Source organism: Pelecanus crispus, chromosome 2, assembly GCF_030463565.1.
Source record: "Pelecanus crispus isolate bPelCri1 chromosome 2, bPelCri1.pri, whole genome shotgun sequence".
In the NCBI taxonomy this organism is placed as follows: Eukaryota; Metazoa; Chordata; class Aves; order Pelecaniformes; family Pelecanidae; genus Pelecanus; species Pelecanus crispus.
In genome coordinates, this window is record NC_134644.1 from 71,309,266 (window position 1) to 71,329,906 (window position 20,641).

The 20,641-nt window shown below is 40.8% G+C and overlaps 1 protein-coding gene across 1 annotated transcript in view; it reads left to right on the forward strand.

The window, feature by feature from the left end:
- Window positions 1-20,641, forward strand: part of DCDC2 (doublecortin domain containing 2) — a 70,812-nt gene that overhangs the window by 46,445 nt on the left and 3,726 nt on the right. Inside the window, exon 10 of the mRNA XM_075705957.1 lies at window positions 7,098-7,198. Coding sequence (XP_075562072.1) covers window positions 7,098-7,198 — 101 coding nt within the window. The remainder of the gene's footprint in view (window positions 1-7,097; window positions 7,199-20,641) is intronic.

A 20,641-nucleotide genomic window follows, 5' to 3' on the forward strand; every position in this document is an offset into this window, starting at 1 on the left:
ACAGCTTTTAGGATTAAAAAACTATCTGTAGTTAAAACATAGACACATAGACCATACCACTGCTGTGCTGTCAAAGCAGGCAAAAACTGTGCTGAAGAAAGAGATCATCCTGTTTCTTATTTACAGAGAATTTACAGAACCTACAGGTTTACTCCTTGCATAACAGGAGATAAAATCACAATCTACAGTAAGAAATGAGAACCTTTGTTGTTGTTAGTGTGCATTGTTACAGTGCTGAATCACAATAGCCAGAATATACTAATGCCAGTGGGGAGCTAAGATGATGGTAAACCTTGCGTCCTCTTTCTTTGAGCACATGGTGAGTTTCTTTGGGTTTGCTTTTAGTAAAATGAATCCATTGCAAAACTTAAAGCAGGCAAATAGTACTTGGCAGCAGGAGAGCCATGTTGGTTAACTCACTGCAGGATGGAGTGTAGGTGTACTGATGCTTAGTTTGGAATGACTGGACTAGGACATATGTTTCAGGGCTTTTGCCTTTGCTTTGTGACAGTTTAGCCCTTAGGACCCAGCTGTACCGAGATTTGGAACAGGCATGGAATTAAAAAAGATGTGGCTGATCAGGAGCTGCTTTATTAATTTAAAAATGCAAATGGTCTTAATGATCTGTCCTTTAAACAGATGAATAAATTAGATGCTTAGAAACACAGAGAATAAATGAGGCGAATGACCAAAGTAGGGAGAAGGAAGAAAAAGCCTCATATTATGACATGCAGTCCTTATTTTTGTAGCTGTTTGTGTATAAAGATGACTGAGCTATTGCAGCTAAGGCAGCTTTTCCTTTGCTCTAGCATTACCACATTTCCTATCAGTAAAGGAGACTGCTGCATACAAGGTCAACCTCTAGAAACACCTTTTTGCAGTTTCTATTGAGGCAGTCAGATGTCAGCAATCTATAATGGTGTGAAATCTTATTAGAAATTCAATATTTTCTGAAGAGAGGAACTAATTGCTTAGAAGCTTGAGGCTGCAGTAGTATCAGGTGAAGAAAAATACATATTTTTTAATATTCCCAACAGTCTCATATGTATATTGCTACCATTTTCTCTTTAATTCCATTACTTTTTGATGACAGAAGTCACAGGCATGTACACACATGCAAACCTATCACCAAGGCAGTGGGTTTTTTTTGGAAACAGGCCTTGTACAACACCGATACCTTGCAAATAAAACAAAACAAAACAAAAAAAAAAGAAAAGAAAATTATGTTGTAGACAGGCATAAACGCACATGTCCTCCCTATTCCTCATAGCAATCTATTCAATTTAATGAGCCACAGATTTTTTACATTTTGTTTTTAATTTGACTTAACATTTTTATGAGGCAGCCCCTGTGGTAAGTCACATTAATTTTTTTTTTTTTTTTATAGTCACATTAACTTCCTTGCTTACATACAGAGCTTGCAGTTAGTAAGTGCCTCTGATTTCCATAAAATATTCAGGACAGGCTATTATTACAATGATTTTTTTTTTTTTTTCCCTACTGCTAAACTTCAATCAGTTTAAGATTTGAAATGCATTAATGACTGTATAATGTTGTAATTTGTGTTGCAATAAATGTTTTACAGTTAATGCTGGTTAGAAAAGGAGCTTATACAAGAGCCATTAATTGCTATACTTAATTATTTAAAATATATAGATTTCTTATGAGTTAGTTCAATGTATAACTCAATTACTACTTATTAAAGTTATATAACTTTCTTGTTTATCAAAGTGTACAAAAGAATTCCAGCTGAAATACTGAATGGCATCAGACAGAAAATGATCTTTGTACTTTAGCCAAGGTTTGCTCAGTTATACGTGCACTAATTCATTGCTTCTTTCTGTACATACTGAACTGAGTGACTGCACAGTACACTGAATGTCTGTGTATTGAGACAGCCGGTAACATTTATCAGGTGAAATGTAGTTAGTGAAAATATTTTGGGCATTTATAAATTTGCTGTTGCTGGTAATTAATCTGCTCTGTACCTATCAGGAGATTAGCCAGAAGTATAGAATACCTAGAAAATTGCCCTGAATGGTCAGCAGACTGTCTTTCACAAAAAGCAATTCTCAGGGGCTGCAAAATCCAGCATCACTGGCATGGGTAAGGGGACAGGACAGGCTAGGTAACTCTGATGGCGAAGATCCTTGGCTATTAAGATCCATTAGGTAAGAAGAATAATTTACAGCAATCTTAACATTGTCTTAAATTGTATTAGTTTTATTTGTCCATTTGCAACAAAGTCACAGAGGTGAAAAAGTGCTGTAGGAATACAGTACCACCTTTTCTTACCTTTGGTGAAACCAGCTGAGGACTGAGCCACTTTATGAAAAAGACCTTGGCCAAGTACAAAATCAAAAACCCCACACCCTATTTATCAGTCATTGTCCTTTCTAAGGTTCTGATCCAAACCTAACCACTCTGCTTTTCTCCTACCTATAGCCTCTGGAACTGATTTCCAAAGAGCGAAGGCTCCTCTCTCATGTAATTTCACCACCTCTTACTGCTGAAAACGTTCTCTTGTTCTTACTGTTTGTGTGGCTCCATTGCTGCTAGCTGTAGCGGTTAGCCATAAAGTAGGTGTCAGTGTTTCAATAGTTGTATCATTTGACTTTGCTTAGGGCGGGTTGAGTTGGTTCACCACTTTTTTGAGACACTAGCTACCTCTCTTCAGTAGAGCTGTTATCAGGCTCCAAGTGTTCCCTTTCCTGGTAACCCTCAAAAGGCTTTGGGGAATTCTGAGCTTGAAGCAGTCTGGATCCTCTTGAGATTTCATCAGTCTTTCTCTTTGTGGGATTACAGAGCTGGAGAAGAGGTGAGATAGAGCATAACTCTTGAAGAAGCTTCATAGAAAAGCACTTGCAGTTGCAGTTTTCATTCATCCCTTCAGCCTGAAGCCTTTCTTAACCCCTTTTAGAGCTCTTCTGCCCCAATGTTGCCATGACCCTGGCTATGGTCAATCGTCAATTAGTTTGAGGCACAGAAAGTCAGAAATAGCTCTTGGAGGAGGAGCATGTTTAATCTGCAATATTTTATGAACGATTTGGGGTAGGCATAAATGTTGCATCTAATAGAAATGCTGGGAATTCTCTTTTCAGCAAGATACACTACTTATTTCTAATTGTAGTAGAGATTGCAATATAATGCCATGGCAATGTAGAATGAAGACTTAAAATTTTTTTTTTTTTCATTTAATTTATAGTGTTTTCTAAAATGCCTTCTTGTTTTTCCCTCCCTTAGAGATATGTGTAGAAACTGACTAATGATTTGGAGACAGAGATGTGAAATATTGCGTCAATAAGATTTTTTTGTGCTTTTTTTCCCCTAAACCAAAAAGCATTTCTGAAATATTACCTATAAAATATGAGGCAATATTACCCAATCTAACACATTTGCTTGGGAGGTGCTGAGTAATTCACAGCACTGATAATAGTGATTAATGTGGTCTGCAGACTCCTGCTGACAAGATCTTGACACAGAATCACAAAAACAAGGAATATGTTGGCCTTTCACTCAGCTACCCTCCTCCAGATATTTGTAAATTCACATGCAAAAAGTGTAAATACTTCTGGCTGAAGTAGAGTAGCAATGCTAATAATGTTTACATATTAAGCTATTTTCTTAATGCTCCATTTAATCAAGTTAATTTTTTTATAAATTATTTTACAATTTTTTTGTATTTCTCTTCACTTTTGGTACCAAAAGACAAGAAAGGTACATGTCCTAATGTAAGATTAATTTCATTCCTTGACATTTTCTTTGGAATTTTTTATTTGTTCAAGTGTTACAACTTTCCCATTTTTCAGTTAGTGTCATTTTTTTCTTCACCTGTTTTGGCACATTTCAGACCAAAGTGTTTTTCTTCCTTCTCTGACTATTAATGATACATGTGTTTTGGACATTTGTCTTCCATACTCTCAGGTTTCTGCAGGGGTAAATAATTCATTTCCCTTTTGATGTCAATTTTCTTATTTCCTTAAATAATGTTTTCTTTTCCTTTTTTGACAACAAATCTTTTCTGCCATCCTTTCAGAAACCAACTAACGATCTTTTGTGTTGTATGCATTTGCAATATGCCATTCTTTAACTACTTGTTTTCTTCAAAGAATATAGCTATTCTGAAAATGGGATAATTTCCCATTTTGTCTGAAAACATTGTCCTTGAAGGGTTTTTTTTGGTGACTTCTGTGGTTGCTATTCTTTCCCATTGCAGCCTGCCATGTAGTTTTGGCATCTTCCACTCTGTGGAAGAGCAGGAATGCTACTTCGCTTTAGAGTGCTTTCGGTGCAAGACAATGAACAGTGTTATCCTTGAGAGATGCTGGAAGGTTATGCAGAGCTCTTTTCAACTAATCTCTTTTCATTTATGACCAGCTTTCTGAGCAAACATCTGTTAGAAAGTGCTTGGAGGAAATCCCCTGGCAATTTCAGTTTTTGCTTGTTGAAATCCCCATTGCTAGCTTTTTGGGTACACTCTTTTGAATGGGAAAGTTGGTTGCATGACCCAGGTAGAAATTTATTGTCTTCTTCCCTTTCCCTCACTCCCTCCTGGTTTCATGATTAAGGTCTTTGAAAATACTGCACGTCTGTCTCCTTGTATAGAGTTTAGTTGCTGGGTTATTCAGCATAGCCCTGAGGCTGATCTGCTCGTCTAAGGAGAGGTGCTTTAAAATTGAGAATCCTCAACTCTTGAGATGAATTTTGTGGATTTGACCTCCAGGGCCAACACATGTTCATCTCCCTTGTACCTCCTCTTTTGCCCTGCCAGAGAAAAACCTGATGAAAATTATATCTGCACCAAAGTCCTTTTATCTTTAGAGGCCAGACAATCCCCATTTTGGTTGAAAGACTTGGGGATCTTGAAGGCAAAGGTGTTGTGTTATTACAGAGTCTAAATGGAATGGTGGTGATATTAAATGCAGGTCTCTCAGACACTGATTTGACTTTTTATAGTTCAGTGAGCCAAGGAATCTAGGACAAGGTTATTTTCTTAAGGTACTTAAGGGGAAGCCTTGAGTTAGGGGAGTCATCATGGTGGCTTTCAAGGCACATGTTACATTTTCCTCTCAGAATACGGTGGTGATCTATATCTCAATCAAATGTCTGTGATGAGAGGCAACAATGATAATATCAGGTAAGAGAAACAGAACCTTCTGTCCCTTAGAGGGCTCAGAAAAATGGGAAATGTGAAGTGCATTGATTATTTGAAAAAGTACATGCATTCAGATGCATTTTGTTGCTACTCTCAACCACTACGTGTTCTTACTGCTGAATGTGTCAAAAAACCCTGTCTCAGCAAAGAGGGTCTGTAATGAGATATGTACACGTAGATTGTTCAAGATTTACTATACTGCCAGCAAATGTTGGGTGTCCTTAGTTGGTTTCAATGGAACATACTACAACAGATGCATTATATTTAATAATCCACAAAAAAAGGAAATTAAGAAAAGAAAATTATTATTTCCATGCTAAGTATGAAGATGGGACCTTTTCCAAGATGTGTGAGATGTTTAGGATAAGAATCCAACCAATGATGCTAAGAATCCTGTGGTATTTCCAACACTGGTACTTTCAGAGGACAAATAATATGTCCTCTGTGGTGGGGTGGGAAGGTTCCAGTGGGACTAATGCTCAGGTACACAAGCTGCTATGTCCATCAGAAAAATCCCTCTCTTAACATGCAGCCAGCAGTACCACACTGGAATATCATTGTAATGTTCCATAGACTTCCCCATTTCTGCCTCTTCATTTCAAACTGTGAGAACAGCTTTCCTTTCGGGTGCTCTCTGGTCAGTGGCCTGTCAGTAGACATTTAAGGCCATTTGGATGAGCTGGCACCTCCCCTCCAGTTAGCCACTTGCAGTGGTATGGTATGCCTCAGAATTTTGTTCCCAGGGTAAGCTCTTTCCTTGGTCTCATAGTGATGAGAAAGTAACTGGAAAACTAACTTCCAGAGTAGTCAATGATGACTTTTTGTGCAGGTGGACTCCAGATTTCTCTAAGTATTGGGGTTTTATCCATTCTTTTTCCACTTTCTCAATGGTTCTGTGAATGGTTCAGTGCTTCACTAGGGCTGTTTATTTAACAGTGTCCAGCAGTGTAGATCAATTTGCATGGTCAGTTGATATTATCAAGTTCACATCCTTTTACGAAGAATTAAGAGGCAATCCAAAACAGCACAAGTATTTTTTCCTCTTTCTTATTGTAGTTACTTATTATGTTGGATATGAACACGTCAGCATAGGACTATCTGTCTTTCCTAGGTAGATGGAGAGAGAGGGAGATGTTTTGGAGTAACCTGTGGTTTAATTTCTGGGCTGTTTTCAGTTTGGGGGGAAGGGAGAGAGGAATGTGTGTCACTTGGAAATTGTGTTCTGTATGTACCTGTCTTCACTTTCCTAGTTAGCTGATACTGAAAGACCCACAGTAGAAACCTTGAAGACCCCTAGTTATTACTTACACTTGGGGGGAAAAATACTGAAACTAAATGATATAAAATCTTTGCAAAATTGAACATCATTGTAAACATTAACCTTGTTAGCTAGGGGTATGTGCTTTTTTAATGTGGATGTGAAGTTTCAGCTATAATTCTACTTGCACGTGCCCAAGGGTGGGGAGTAGCATTAATCCCACCGTTTCTGTTAATCTTTTACTTCTTTCCTGGTTCACCATGTTTGTTGTTGATTCAGAGCCTGAGGTTTTTGCTAGATGCGTGTTATAATGCTAATTACTAGAGGGTACTATCATTGACTGTAGAAATAGAAGTATTATGTTGTTGTAATGTATTAAGTTCAGATTTACTCCTGACCTTTGCCAGAAGTGAAGGAACTTCAGATCCAGGGCTTTGTTCAGTCTCTGTTTCCTCTCCTTCCCCCAAATGGTGTAGTATGTAAGCATTTGTTATTAAAAAGGAAAGAAAAACAAATTCACAATAATGGGAGACTGAAACGTTCATTAAAAGAACTGTATAGGGAGCGGTGGGTCAGCTCAGACACCTGCTCTCAGAAAAAAAATTGAATGCAGTTCAGTAGTTTTGCCACACAGTGTCACAATTGGACTTCACTTCCTTCCACTCTGTATCTTTCCCACTGTAGGTGAAGATATTTACAAAGCCAGCGAAGAGCAGTCTGAAATGTGGGGGGCAGCTGAAGTGCAGGAAGATGAAGATACTCGTGTAGAAGTTCCTCTGGACCAGGTATTGACCAAGCTTTAAATAAATGGCTTTTTTTTAGGATCACAGGTTGTGAGTTGTTTTTCTTTCCCCAGTTTCTTTCAAGTGTGCAGCATAATTCTGTGGGGATGGTTGTAACAGCTCAATGATATGGTTTCTTTTATGGGAGCTTTAGCGAATCTTCCTTTCTCTGTTAATGTATCAAGTATCAGTTACCTTTTCATCACACATCACCTTGAGAACTGCTCTGAGAGCCCTTATAGGGCCTTAGAGAATCAGGATTCCCTACCTACCAAATGGATCCACCTGGATCACAGTCCCTTTATACTGGTGGAGCAGTGTAAAGGGACTATGGCACAGAATCAAGGTCAGAATTCCTGCAGTCCTGAACCACAAACGGGTGTGGATTGTCTGACTTTCATTAAAGCTGCCAGCACTTTCTTCTGTTGGAACAACAGGGTACTTAGTTGGCCAACTTTTCATTGTAAGACTTATGTGCAATAAATAGGTCTTGATAACTAAACATAAGATTACATCTTCTTTGTTTTACTTTGTGTTTAAAAGAAAATCCTGTGAACTGAAATAATACAGGAAATAGGTAAGTTGAAGTTTATTCCAATGAATTGGAGAGTAGAGCTGCTTAAAATTATTTGCTGAAAACTTACTATTTTTTTTTATGCTAGTGAATTGCTCATACAACAGTCCTCTTTTTCATCTTATGTGTTTGTAGGAATTTGCCAACTTGTTCAACTTTGTGTCCAGTACACAAGATGTTGCATTGTGCTTTTGGTGTCTGTTGATCATGGCTTGGGGCCAGCCACCTTGGCCACAAGATAGTATTTCTGATTCATGCTGCAGCGTAAGGAATCACAGTTTACCCAACAGATTTCTCAGGCTCAATATTATCCCAACAACATAAGGGATTCTTGAGCATTTTTCTGACTTCTGGTGGTCAGCTCAGTGCTGAGGAACAATTGTTAATGTAAGATTGTAAACAAATGGGAGGGAGTTAAAAACAATTGTTTATAAATACACTTTAACTACCCAGGGCACAAATAATCTGGGAGATTTCTGGAGTATGATGGAGACAATTTTTTGATGTAGGTAGTGGGATACATGATTAGAAGAGGCATTCTGCTGGATTTGCTGCTCATGAATAAAGAGAAGCTGGTTGGGGATGTGATATTCAGTGGCAGCTTTAGTTGCAGTGGCCATGAGATGATAGGGTTTAAGACCCTGAAGGAAGGGGGGATGCCAAATAACAAAATAAAAATCCTGGAATTCAGGAGAGTGGACTTTGGCTGGTTTGGGAAACTGGCAGGCAGGATCCTGTGTGAAGTTGCCCTGAAGTGCAGAGGAACACAGGATATCTGGTTGATCTCCAAGGGCATCTTCCTCAAAGCACAAGAACTGTCCCCATATGCAAGAAAACAAGCAGGTATAGCAGGAGGCCAGTTTGAACAGATGACTCCTGACATCGTACTGAAAGAGGTAAAGTGTAGTAGGTAGAAGAGGGGATGGACTGTTAAGGAGCAGTATAACGACATTGCCTGGGCATTCAGGGCTGAAAATTGGAAAGCCAAAGCTTGTTGAGAAACGGAAACTGGTGCTTGTGATTGGGAATAGCCAACATAGTTTTCCAATGGGCAAATCATACTTAACCAACCTCTTTGCCTCAGGAATGAAATAACTGGCTCTGTGGATGAGGGGAGAGCGCTTAGTGTCATTTATCTTGCTTTCAGCATAGACTTCCATATTTGTAGGAGAAATTGGAAGAAGTGTGGTAGATATGGGGAGGAAGATATCTTTAAGGAAGATAGGGACTGGATTTGAGGGCTACAAGGTGGATGAAAAACTGGCTGGTTCGATGGGACTTAAAAGGTCAGTTGGTTGAAATTTATCTGGCACCTATTTATGGATGGTGCATTTGATACTGGGTCTGATACTTTTTAATATGTTCATCGGTAACATGGATGACGGCACAGGATGCAGCCTTATCCAGGATCAGTAGTAAAGCTAAACTGTCATCATCAGGTGATATGCAGGGCTGCCTTTCAGAGGGATCTCAACAGCTTGAAGGAACGAGCTGACTTGAGCCTCATGAAGTTCAACAAAGAGAAATAGGAAGTGAGGTACCAGGGACAGGGTAACTGTGCATTGGTACAGTCATTGTGGGTAGGCTAAGGAGCAACTGTGCAGGAGGGGCCATGCAGCTCTTGTGGCTAGCAAGTTGACAATGAGTCAGCAGTGCTCCCTTTTGGTGATGAAGGTTGACTGTGCAGGCTGGGCTGCATTTGTAAGAGCACAGCCAGCATGTCAAGGGAATGGATTATCTCCCTTGACTTGGCACCTCTGAGGTTGCATCTAGAATATTTTGTCCAGTTTTGAGTCTTTCCTGGTACAAGAGAGGTATTTACAAACAAAAGAGAGTCCAGCACAGCAACACACTGAAACATTTAGGAGACTAGAGCCTATGGCACAAGGAGAAACTTAGGGAACTGGGTTTGTTTCACCTTAAAGGCTAAGCAAGAGAAGGCAGAACAAATTGCTCTCTTCAGCTACAGATGGAGTTACAGAGAAGACTGAGCCATCCTTTTCTCTGTGTTGCACAGCAAAAGGGTGGGGCAATGGTCAGAATTTGCAGCAAGGAAAATACTAATTGGACATAAGAAAAACATTTTCAACAGTGAGAACTGTAAGCACTTTCCTGTCCAGAGACAGTGGGGAATCTTTGTCTTCAGTGATTTTTAAAACTAAGCTGGACAGGGCCTCAAACAACCTATTTTCACTTTGAAGTTGGTCCAACAGGGCACTGGCCTAGATGATCTCTAGAGCAGCTGTCTCCAAAGTGGAGTGTGCACAGCCCAGGGGGTATGAAAGACAATCCATTGCGGTACAGGAAGAAAATGTTAGAACTTCAGTAGTACATGTATATAATTTATACAAAAGTAAATATATTGGTGGTACGTGCTCAAAAATTTTTTACTGATAGGGGTGTGCAATCAAAACAGTTTGGAGACCACTGCTCTGGAGGTGTCTTCCAACCTATTTTTTCTGTGATTTTGTATTTGTTCATCTTTGATTATTTCAGTCCTATAATCAAGGTTTGTTTTAGTAAGCTTTGTTTTTTTGTGCTTACTATTAAGCCGTCTGACTTTTTTCAATTTGTTTGAATTGGGTAAAAGAATATTAGACATATACATTTTTCTTGTCTTAGAATCATAGAATCGTCTAGGTTGGAAAAGACCTTTAAGATCATCCAGTCCAACCATTAACCTACACTACCAAGCCCACCTAAACCAATCAAGGGTAGACTATACTAAACCATATCCCGAAGTGCCACATCTACATGTTTTTTGAACACTTCCAGGGATGGGGACTCCACCACCTCTCTGGGCAGCCTGTTCCAATGCTTGACCACCCTTTCCATAAAGAAATTTTTCCTAATTTCCAGCCTAAACCTCCCCTGGCGCAGCTTGAGCCCATTTCCTCTCGTCCTATCGCTAGCTACTTGGGAGAAGAGACCAACACCCACCTCACTACTACCTCCTTTCAGGTAGTTGTAGAGAGCGATAAGGTCTCCCCTCAGCCTCCTCTTCTCCAGGCTAAACAACCTCAGTTCCCTCAGCCGCTCCTCATAAGACTTGTTCTCCAGACCCTTCACCAGCCTTGTTGCCTGTCTCTGAACACGCTCCAGCACCTCAATGTCTTTCTTGTCATTAGGGGCCCAAAACTGGACACAGCATTCGAGGTGCGGCCTCACCAGTGCCGAGTACAGGGGGACAATCACCTCCCTGCTCCTGCTGGCCACAGCATTCCTGATACAAGCCAGGATGCTGTTGGCCTTCTTGGCCACCTGGGCACACTGCTGGCTCATGTTCAGCCGGCTGTCTACCAACACCCCCAGATCCTTTTCGGCCAGGCAGCTTTCTAGCCACTCCTCCCCAAGCCTGTAGCGTTGCATGGGGTTGTTGTGACCAAAGTGCAGGACCCGGCACTTGGCTTTGTTGAACCTCATACAGTTGGCCACGGCCCATCGATCCAGCCTGTCCAGGTCCCTCTGCAGGGCCATCCTACCCTCGAGCAGATCGACACTCCCACCCAGTTTGGTGTTGTCTGCAAACTTACTGAGGGCACACTCAATCCCCTCATCCAGATCATTGATAAAGATATTGAACAAGGCTGGCCCTAAAACAGAGCCCTGGGGAACACCGCTCGTGACTGGCTGCCAACTGGACTTAACACCATTTACCACAACTCTCTGGGCTCGGCCACCCAACCAGTTCTTTACCCAGCGAAGAGTATGCCTGTCCAAGCCGTGAGCTGCCAGCTTCCCGAGGAGGATATTATGCGAGACGGTGTCAAAAGCTTTGCTAAAGTCGAGGTAGATGACATCCACAGCCTTTCCATCATCTACCAGGCAGGTCACCAGGTCATAGAAGGAGATCAGGTTGGTCAAGCAGGACCTGCCTTTCATGAACCCATGCTGGCTGGGTCTGATCCCCTGGTTGACCTGTACTTGCCTGTGGAGTTCGCTCAAGATGAACCTCTCCATAATCTTCCCCGGCACCGAGGTCAGGCTGACAGGCCTGTAGTTCCCCGGGTCCTCCTTCTGGCCCTTCTTGTAGATGGGCGTCACATTGGCAAGCCTCCAGTCATCAGGGACCTCCCCTGTTAACCAGGACTGCTGATAGATGATGGAGAGTGGCTTGCCGAGCTCCTCCGCCAGCTCCCTCAGTACTCTCGGGTGGATCCCATCCGGCCCCATAGACTTGTGAGCATCCAGATGGCGTAGCAGGTCATTAACTGCTTCCTCCTGGACTATGTGGGCTCCATTCTGGTCCCCATCCCTATCCTCTAGCTCAGGGGCCCGAGTACCCTGGGGATGACCAGTCTGGCTGTTAAACACAGAGGCAAAGAAGGCGTTAAGTACTTCAGCCTTTTCCTTGTCCTCGGTGACAATGTTCCCCCCGACATCCAGCAAAGAATGGAGATCCTCCTTGGCTCTCCTTTTATTGCTGATGTACTTATAAAAGCATTTTTTATTGTCTTTTACAGCACTGGCCAGATTGAGTTCTAGCTGGGCTTTTGCTTTTCTAATTTCCTCCCTGCAGGACCTAACAAGATCCCTGTACACCTCCTGAGTTGCCCGCCCCTTCTTCCAAAGGCGGTAGACTCTCCTTTTTTCCCCTGAGTCCCCGCAAAAGCTCCCTATTCAGCCAGGCCGGTCGATTTCCCCGCTGGTTGGTCTTACGGCACACGGGGACAGCCCGCTCCTGCGCCCTTAAGACTTCATTCTTGAAGAGGGCCCAGCCTTCCTGGACCCCTTTGCCCTTCAGGACCGCCTCCCAAGGGACTTTCCCAAGGGACTTTCCCAACCAGGGTCCTGAAGAGGCCAAAGTCTGCCCTCCGGAAGACCATGGTAATAGTTTTGCTGCCCCTCCGCTTAGCATCACCCAAAATTGAGAACTTTATCATGTCGTGGTCGCTAAGCCCGAGACGGCCTCCGACCTTGACATTTCCCACAAGCCCTTCTCTGTTGGTAAACAGCAGGTCAAGCGGGGCACCTCCCCTGGTAGGCTCGCTTACCAGCTGCATTAGAAAGTTATCCCCCACATACTCTAGGAACTTCCAAGACTGCTGCCTCTCTGCTGTGTGGTATTTCCAGCAGATGTCCGGCAAGTTGAAGTCCCCCACAAGAACAAGGGCTAGCGATTGTGGGACTTCTGCCAGCCGTTTATAGAATGCCTCATCTACCTCTACATCCTGGTTGGGTGGTCTATAGCAGACTCCCAACAGGACATCCGCCTTTCCGGCCTTCCCCCTCATCCTTACCCATAAGCATTCCACCTTGTCATCACCACTGTCAAGCTCTATGCAGTGGAAACACTCCCTAACATACAGAGCCACCCCACCACCTTTCCTTCCCTGCCTATCCCTTCTGAAGAGCTTATAGCCCTCCAGTGCAGCACTCCAGTCATGAGAGTCGTCCCACCATGTTTCCGTGATGGCGACTATGTCTTAGCCATCCTGCTGCACAAGGGCCTCCAGCTCCTCCTGTTTGTTGCCCATGCTACGTGCATTGGTGTAGATGCACTTAAGCTGGGCTATCGATTTCGCCCCCAACGTTGTCGTGCTGCCCCTGGGCTCCTCATTAGCGGGCCCGTGTATATCCCCTTTCCCCTTCAAACCTAGTTTAAAGCCTTCTCAATGAGTCCTGCCAACTCATTCTGCCTTTAAAAAACGCTTGAGTGAAAAATAGACAGAAGTTTTATGAGCTTATACTTTGTTTTAATTTCTGCCTGCGATACCAATCTGTACATTAACAAAAGCCACATATGAAGTTGCTGCTGTAGCCATTGTGACAAATGGCACCATACCCATCTGAAAAAAAAATCTGGATCTCTCCATTTTATTTTAGGCTGCTGTTTCTAAGAAGGATCATTCTGAGTGATTTATTCACTTTAATGGGAATGAGTGTTGCTCAGCTATTTTATAGACATTGTTCCTGAAGACACATGAATCAGGTGATTGAAAGAGGCAAGAGCATCACTGTCCTGGTCCCCGATATACAGAATACTACAGCTGTCTCTTTTCACAGCAAATACCTGCCCCAGCCTCAGAGACTTATGTGCTAAACACCACTGGGGTCATCAGCCCTGTTAATTACAGTTGTCCTTGTGAGGTGTTGTGATAATTGGAATGTGTTGGGTTGTACTGATAGTACTGACATTGGGGAAGAACATGCTGCCTGTCATCTTAATCTTTGTTTCTTATGACATCCTGAAGTATATCCTGCCCTGGTCTTGACAGCGTAATAATCAAATTGAGAAATGATTAGCCTGTTTATTGGCCTCTGAAGGTGCATAAAGAATTCCTCTGGGTAGCGTAAAGCATTTGGCAGTGTAAATTGGGTTGTCAGGTCTTAGTTTTTAGGTTGACTGCAATTCATATGAAATCCAGGACCCATGGAGACAGCAGCCTTACTTCTCCATGGAGATGCTACAGGCAACAGCTCTGCCAGTGGGCCCCACCAGTTTGCCTCAGCCAGAAGACGGTGACTGTCACTAGGGAGGGGAGTATAGCTAACTCTCCACTGCCACTTCTGTACTTGACAGTGGTAGCTGTGGTTGTTGATACAGTTGCCAGTGAGCATCCATTGTGCTGGCAAGCTTGCAATGCTAGGAGCTTGCTTGATACCTCTAAGCTCAAGTACCAAGGCCCCTGCATCATCCTCAGATGGAAATACTTTTCAGTTGCTACCAAATGATTTTGCTACCTGGACAAGGAACTGGAAGCATGTGTGTTTGAGGGGGGGAAAAAATTTTAAAAAATCAGAAATGCACACTATTAATAACCTGATTTTCATATTTTCAGAAAAAAACAAACAAAGCACCAAAATTTATTGCAGCTCAAGCCATGCTTTAGTCCTCATTTTAAAACTTCATGTATAGTTTCCTAGGTAATTTGGCAAGAAGCCACGTCCTTCTGAGTAGCACTGAGTACTTTTTATTTCCAGATAACTGAGGTTACTCAGATCTTGGAAGCATTTAGCATTTTACATGTTCAGGTTCTTATTATTCAATTCAATTGAATATTAAATTCAATATTAATAATATTAAATATATTATTCAAATTTAAATTGTTTTAAATTCTGTGATGTAAAGCTTTATAGCTTTTTCTTATCTGAACAGCAGTTTCTGTTATTGCTAGAATTATGGAAAAAGACAGCCAGCCAGGGCTTGACTATCTTGCATAGTGCATAAATATTTACATGCCAGCTTTCACTAGAATGCTGACACTTCTGATATGCTATCATTTCCATCAGCCACATAAATGAGTTGGTGAAGATAGCGCTTAGCCTTTTTTCTTTTTATGCACCTTCTCTGTCTTGCCATTTGAAGTACACGGTTGAACAAATGCCAGATTAGCCATTAACTAAACTTAGTGTAATACTGGCTAGACACCCGCTTATGTCCTATTCTGTAAAATGCTGTCTGCCAGCTGAGAACACATTAAAAGTACAGGATTTGCTTTATTCCAGACTAGCTGACAGTTGTAATTGAACATCAAGGAGGAAAAATCAGTGTTTTGCCTAAAACCAAACCAGACCCTTCTGTTCTATATTCTGTACCGAGACTTCAGCTTCCAAACACAAAATGAATAGTTGCTTCTTTTGACATGCAGACTTACTGCAGGTTGGTTGTTTACATCACTGTGTCAACATCCATGGGAACTGATGACAGACTATGAAATAATTGTGCAACTAGCAAGGGAACAAGGTGGTTTTATTGCAGTTCTTGGTAGGGAGGCAGCAAAACAATACAAGTTTCTTATTTGAAATGGTAATTAAGTGTGTTACTTTGAGTTTGCTGATAATAATATAAATATATTCAAAGTACCTCTTTCTGAGATAGAGGATTTTCTAACTTGTAAAGCATTCAGAACAAACTACTACTTTTTCCTTAATTTTATATAAATTGTGAAATACAAAAGCAGCAGTTGGTAGTAATAGTATTGAAATAACACTGCAAGTTTGCATTAGTTTATCCGTTTCCATAAGCATGGTTGTTCTTCTCCCATGCTGAGCCCTTGGGAGGTGGGGTAGGCATGAGAGTTGTGAGATACGAAGTTGTCCAGTGCATTATTCCTACAAGGAATTCAGGCACGTTGTTGTGCCAGCCTGCTTTGCCATGGGGTATATGAGACTGGCTATTAAGATGTAAGTGATATAGAATGAATCTGTTTGGGATTTTTTACCTGCTCCAGATTCATCATCCACATCTCCCTCTCTCTTTCTGTGTTTATTTGCAAAAATTACTGGATGATAAATTTGTCTAATGGGCAATGATTTGGGTTTTTTTGTAGATATTCACACTCTTGGTTCTTTCACTCACCATTTGCTTTTCATTATTACAGACACGTCCACTGATTAATGCAGTCCTGATGCCACTCGTTATTCCCTATTTCCTGGGCTGTGATGTGATGTGAGATTGTGCAGCTCCCCTAGGTGCTCTCTCTGTAGCTGGAGTGTATCATCAGTAGCAGAAAATTTGCACCTTTCATTTGCAGTTTTCATTATGGAGTATACTTTGCTTTAGAGACCCAAGATTCACCTCAGTGAACAGAACAAAAGGTTTATCTTCCCTATTGCTGAAGGCAAAATGTTAAAGTTTGCATTGATTCAACATTAAAACAGACTGACTGCTTGAAAAGACATTCCTTGATTAAAAAAGCTAGAACTTTTCATGAGGAAACATTTTGCACTACATCAGTAAGGATTTCAGAATGGCATTTACAAAGAATACATGCAAAACTTTTTATGCTCAAATTTCGCTACAAATGATGCAGCTGTAATTTAAGCCTTCTGGATTTTGAGTGCTGACAAGCAGATAGGATTTTCCCCTGCATGTTCTTCTTTCAGCTCCACTGATTTACACTTAATTTTTTTATTGTTTGTCTTTGTGAGATAGGGAAATTTATTCTGGTTGGTTACTTGCAGCTCAGCATGAGAACAGAGATCTTCCCTTGGTTTCTGCATTGGATGACTGTGGTTTCTGAATTTAAAGCAGCAAGGTCTGATCTTTTCTTTGAAGGCCCATGTGGCCTTCACTTCTTCTGAGTGAAGCCTGCAAACGCAGTTCTTTTGTGAAACTATTGTTGATACCACTTTGAAAAAAGTTACCTCTCTCTGTGTGCACCTGTCTTGAAAAAAATCTATAAATCCTAGAGCAGACAATTTCTCAAATTGCTTAACTTTTAGGGCATTTTTCATTCACTGTAGAAGAGTCTGTTTCTGGAAAAAACAAAATCTCTATTTTTGCAACCTCAGTAGGTCTTTTTAATTGCTTATCAATCTTCTCCTTGTCTACAAGGATGCTGAACAGATCATACTATACTGTAGGGTGTGAAGTTTAGGTAAATTTTAATGTAGACATGGAAAATGTTATGGAAAAGCTAGACATGCTTGTCAGAGAAATAGAATAAATGGAGAAAAATGTTGTTGACTTAGGTACATGTTAAAAAAGTAAGGATCTGATCAGATATTTTCTTCTCTGCCATGGCTGTCTTGTGATGAAGGAATTATGCATGCTTCCAGTTACCACACAATGAAACTGAGGAATGGAGTTTGAAAAGCTGTTTCTTCTACACTTCATGTTTCATAGTTTCCGTTCATTCCAGTTAGACTTCTGGGTGCTCTGTTCTTATGAAAAATTAGACTCTGTGGACTCAGGTGCTGCATTTGTTGTAAAAAAACCCCACAAAACCACCAACCAAAAACCAACCAAAACCAAAAAGCATCCAACTCAAAAAAGGTTGGAGTTTAAATGTTGTGGGGATAAAGACTTTTTTGCCTTCAGGAACAACAGCGCATTTACTATGTGGGATGTGTAAGACTGATGAACCCTTAACTATTCATTTGCTTGTTTTTAAGAGCCTGGGTTTTGTAAATGATGTGGAAGAGAAGAGGGCTCCTGTCACTTAGCAACCCTATCTGGTTCGGGAACAAAATGTTTTGCTGCTGGAATCTGTGCAGTGCAGCTACAAAGCATTCCTGACTGGATGGGAGCAGGGGCAGCTCTGTTCTTGAGAGGTTTGGTGCAATGAAAGTTAAGTGTTCCTGATGCTGCATTTGTGAGATGTATTCATGCCAGTATTTGTGACCATTAAGATTTTTGTTGTCTACCTCATTTTTTGTCTGTTGTGACCATTAGCCGAGTAAACACTTCCAAATGTCTTCAATAAAGCAAAATTATGTTTTACATTACTGGTACAAAATAATTTCTGCCTTAAATGATTTGTGATACTGCACTTTTCAATATGCTAGTATCAGTCATGTACAAACCTTCTGAGAGGTTACATTAACATCCCTAGAGGAAAAGAAGCCAAATGCTTCAATGTCTGAAGATTTCCTGACTTACTGCTTTTGAATGATGATGGCATTTGGTAATGTAGCTCTTAATGAACGATAGCATGATGAGTGTAATTAGAATACATCTTTCTTTTTTAAATGCCCTGTTTTTGCTGAGATTAAAAATACCATCAAGTAATCATACTTCTTGAATGCAAAATGAAATTCAGTCTGTTCCTCATCAACCTGCTAGTTAAGTCAGGAGGTTTCGCGAAGGCAAGCTGGGTCTGTGTTTCCAGCATGAAGTTGAGAATTACTTCAGTTGTTCTATGTGCCTTTGGTTGAATATGCCTTTCAATATACATTTACAAGTCCTTGTCAGTAAGTCTTTTTATTGCTAGTCCATGACAAGCAAAGAATTGTGCTCACAGTCATGAAGGCATGGTTTGAAGACTAGTTATTCTAACTACTGTACTTTCAACTGGGAAACTGCAAAAGCATCATCTTCACTTAAAAGATGCAGCCAGCAAAACAAGAAGGTTACTTCTTCTTTTCTTGCAACCATACAAAAAGCAAAGTTACAAACCTTACTATGAGTAGTTCTGACTATAGGAGGAATGAGGGTAATCCATCAGAGTCACCAGAAAAGTCCCCTGTCCTAGAAGTCACTTACTTCTCCATGAAAATTACCTCAAGGAATAAGAATGTAACCACCTCATGCTTCTCCGGTCCTAGGTTCAAGCTTTCAGGTTCAAGTTGTGCTCCTGTTTTTTGTGATGTGGACACAGGTCTAAAGTAACACAGGAACACTTATTCTGTCATTTGTTACAGTATACATGTTTAGTTACCTTGGGCTATGACTGGCTGGGTGCTTCCAGCATGAATTTTTGAAGTGCTCCTTGTTCTCTGTTATGATCCTGGAATCTCTCATGTCAACATGTTGATATTAATATTTGATGCTCATGTTTGTTTAGTTGTGTTACAAAGTGGTGAGAGACCTCAGTCACTCAGACCTGGAGATACAGTTGGTTCTCTGGATTTGAGATGCCCTGAGCTTTTACCAGAATCCCAAATGTAATGTACTTGTATGACTTCCTGTGAGCCAACACACCGGCTGAAAGCTGAACTCTGACTTCTCGGGTGCAAAGAGGAGCAGCAGAGTCTGACATCTGTCTTGGCTATCCAGCCAATGCATTTACAATAGGAAGCTCTTACTGGGAATATTCTGGTTATTTAAAAGTTGACTGATGAAAAGCTAAAAACTAAGATGTGAAATGTCACTGCTTTTCTTTAAGTATACAAGATCATTGCTGACTTCTAGAAGTGAGTCTGATAATTTCTGCAAGGACATGTAGGTCTGAATCGGCATACCAGTTTTGCTTTCAATACGCCCATCCTGATTTATTCTGACTGAGAACACGGTTTGTAGTAACTTTGATGTATACATAATATGCATTTTGTACAGTTGTAGGTGGAGGGATGGCTGGAGTGTGTTGAATTCAATGAAAAGGTTCCCATTGATTCTGGGGGACTTTGAATTATACCCTGACCCAGCAAGCACTTTAATGTAGGCTTTAGCTCAGTATTTCAGGTTCACCAAAATCACTGGAACTATTCAAGAAGGTAAAGTTAAGCATGTACAGCATTTACAGGCTCTGGACCATAACACATTCTGGTTTTCTCCCTTTTTCTGTTTTCGTCCCTGTACGTATATATACACATAAGCATTCTCTTTCCCTAAATATGAAAGATCTAACTTTTGCTAAGTATATCTCTTTCTCAGTGAAGAAGGTGTACTTAAAATAGAGAATACTAATATACGCATAGCTAGTAGATAAATAAGATCTCAGTAGAAAGTATCACACTTTTTATGTAAACAGCAGTGTACGATTTGGTGGGTGATTTTGGCCTTCAGTTCCCTCCCTACAGTCCTGTCTTAGGTCTGCTGTGCATTCTGAAATGCATCATCTGTGGTCATATTCACATTTCAAAGCCTACCTTCGGCTGCAGTGGGAACCATACTGCATTTTAGATTACCTTGCAGAAGGTCTTTTCCTCTGGATCAATGTTGATTTTAACTTGTTTGAAATGTCCATTCTAATGTAGTGCAGCTTGAAAGGAGATTAAATGAAGAATGCATTTTGCTTTCCAATTATTAGCTGTAAACATGACTTTTTATTTTTGCCTGTAGTAGTAATAACCGTTGTAGTAATGTGCTCAGCTATCTTGAAATTTTCAGTTACTATAAAAACATTATACTTGCACTGATGGGATTTGTTTTCTGGACCGTGTTTTGTACTATTATTTTTCAGGCAATTTAGCTTGACTGGTCAAGCTAAATTAGGTGAAATTTGAATGTTATTTCATGCCAGTTCCTTGTGAGCTTCCAGTGAGTTTTTGGGTACGGTTCAATAATGCTGTGTTTATCTTCTATATTACTCAGTTTGAACTCTTAAAAAATTTGCATCCACACCTATTTTAGACAGATAAGGTCTAATGAGTCTAGCTAGTATAGCACCTTAGGAAGTTACTGCCCCTTAAATGTCCACTGTGCTTCTATGCCAACGACTGCTTCCACAGCAGTGAAATGAGTAAAAGCATATGCATTAGGATAC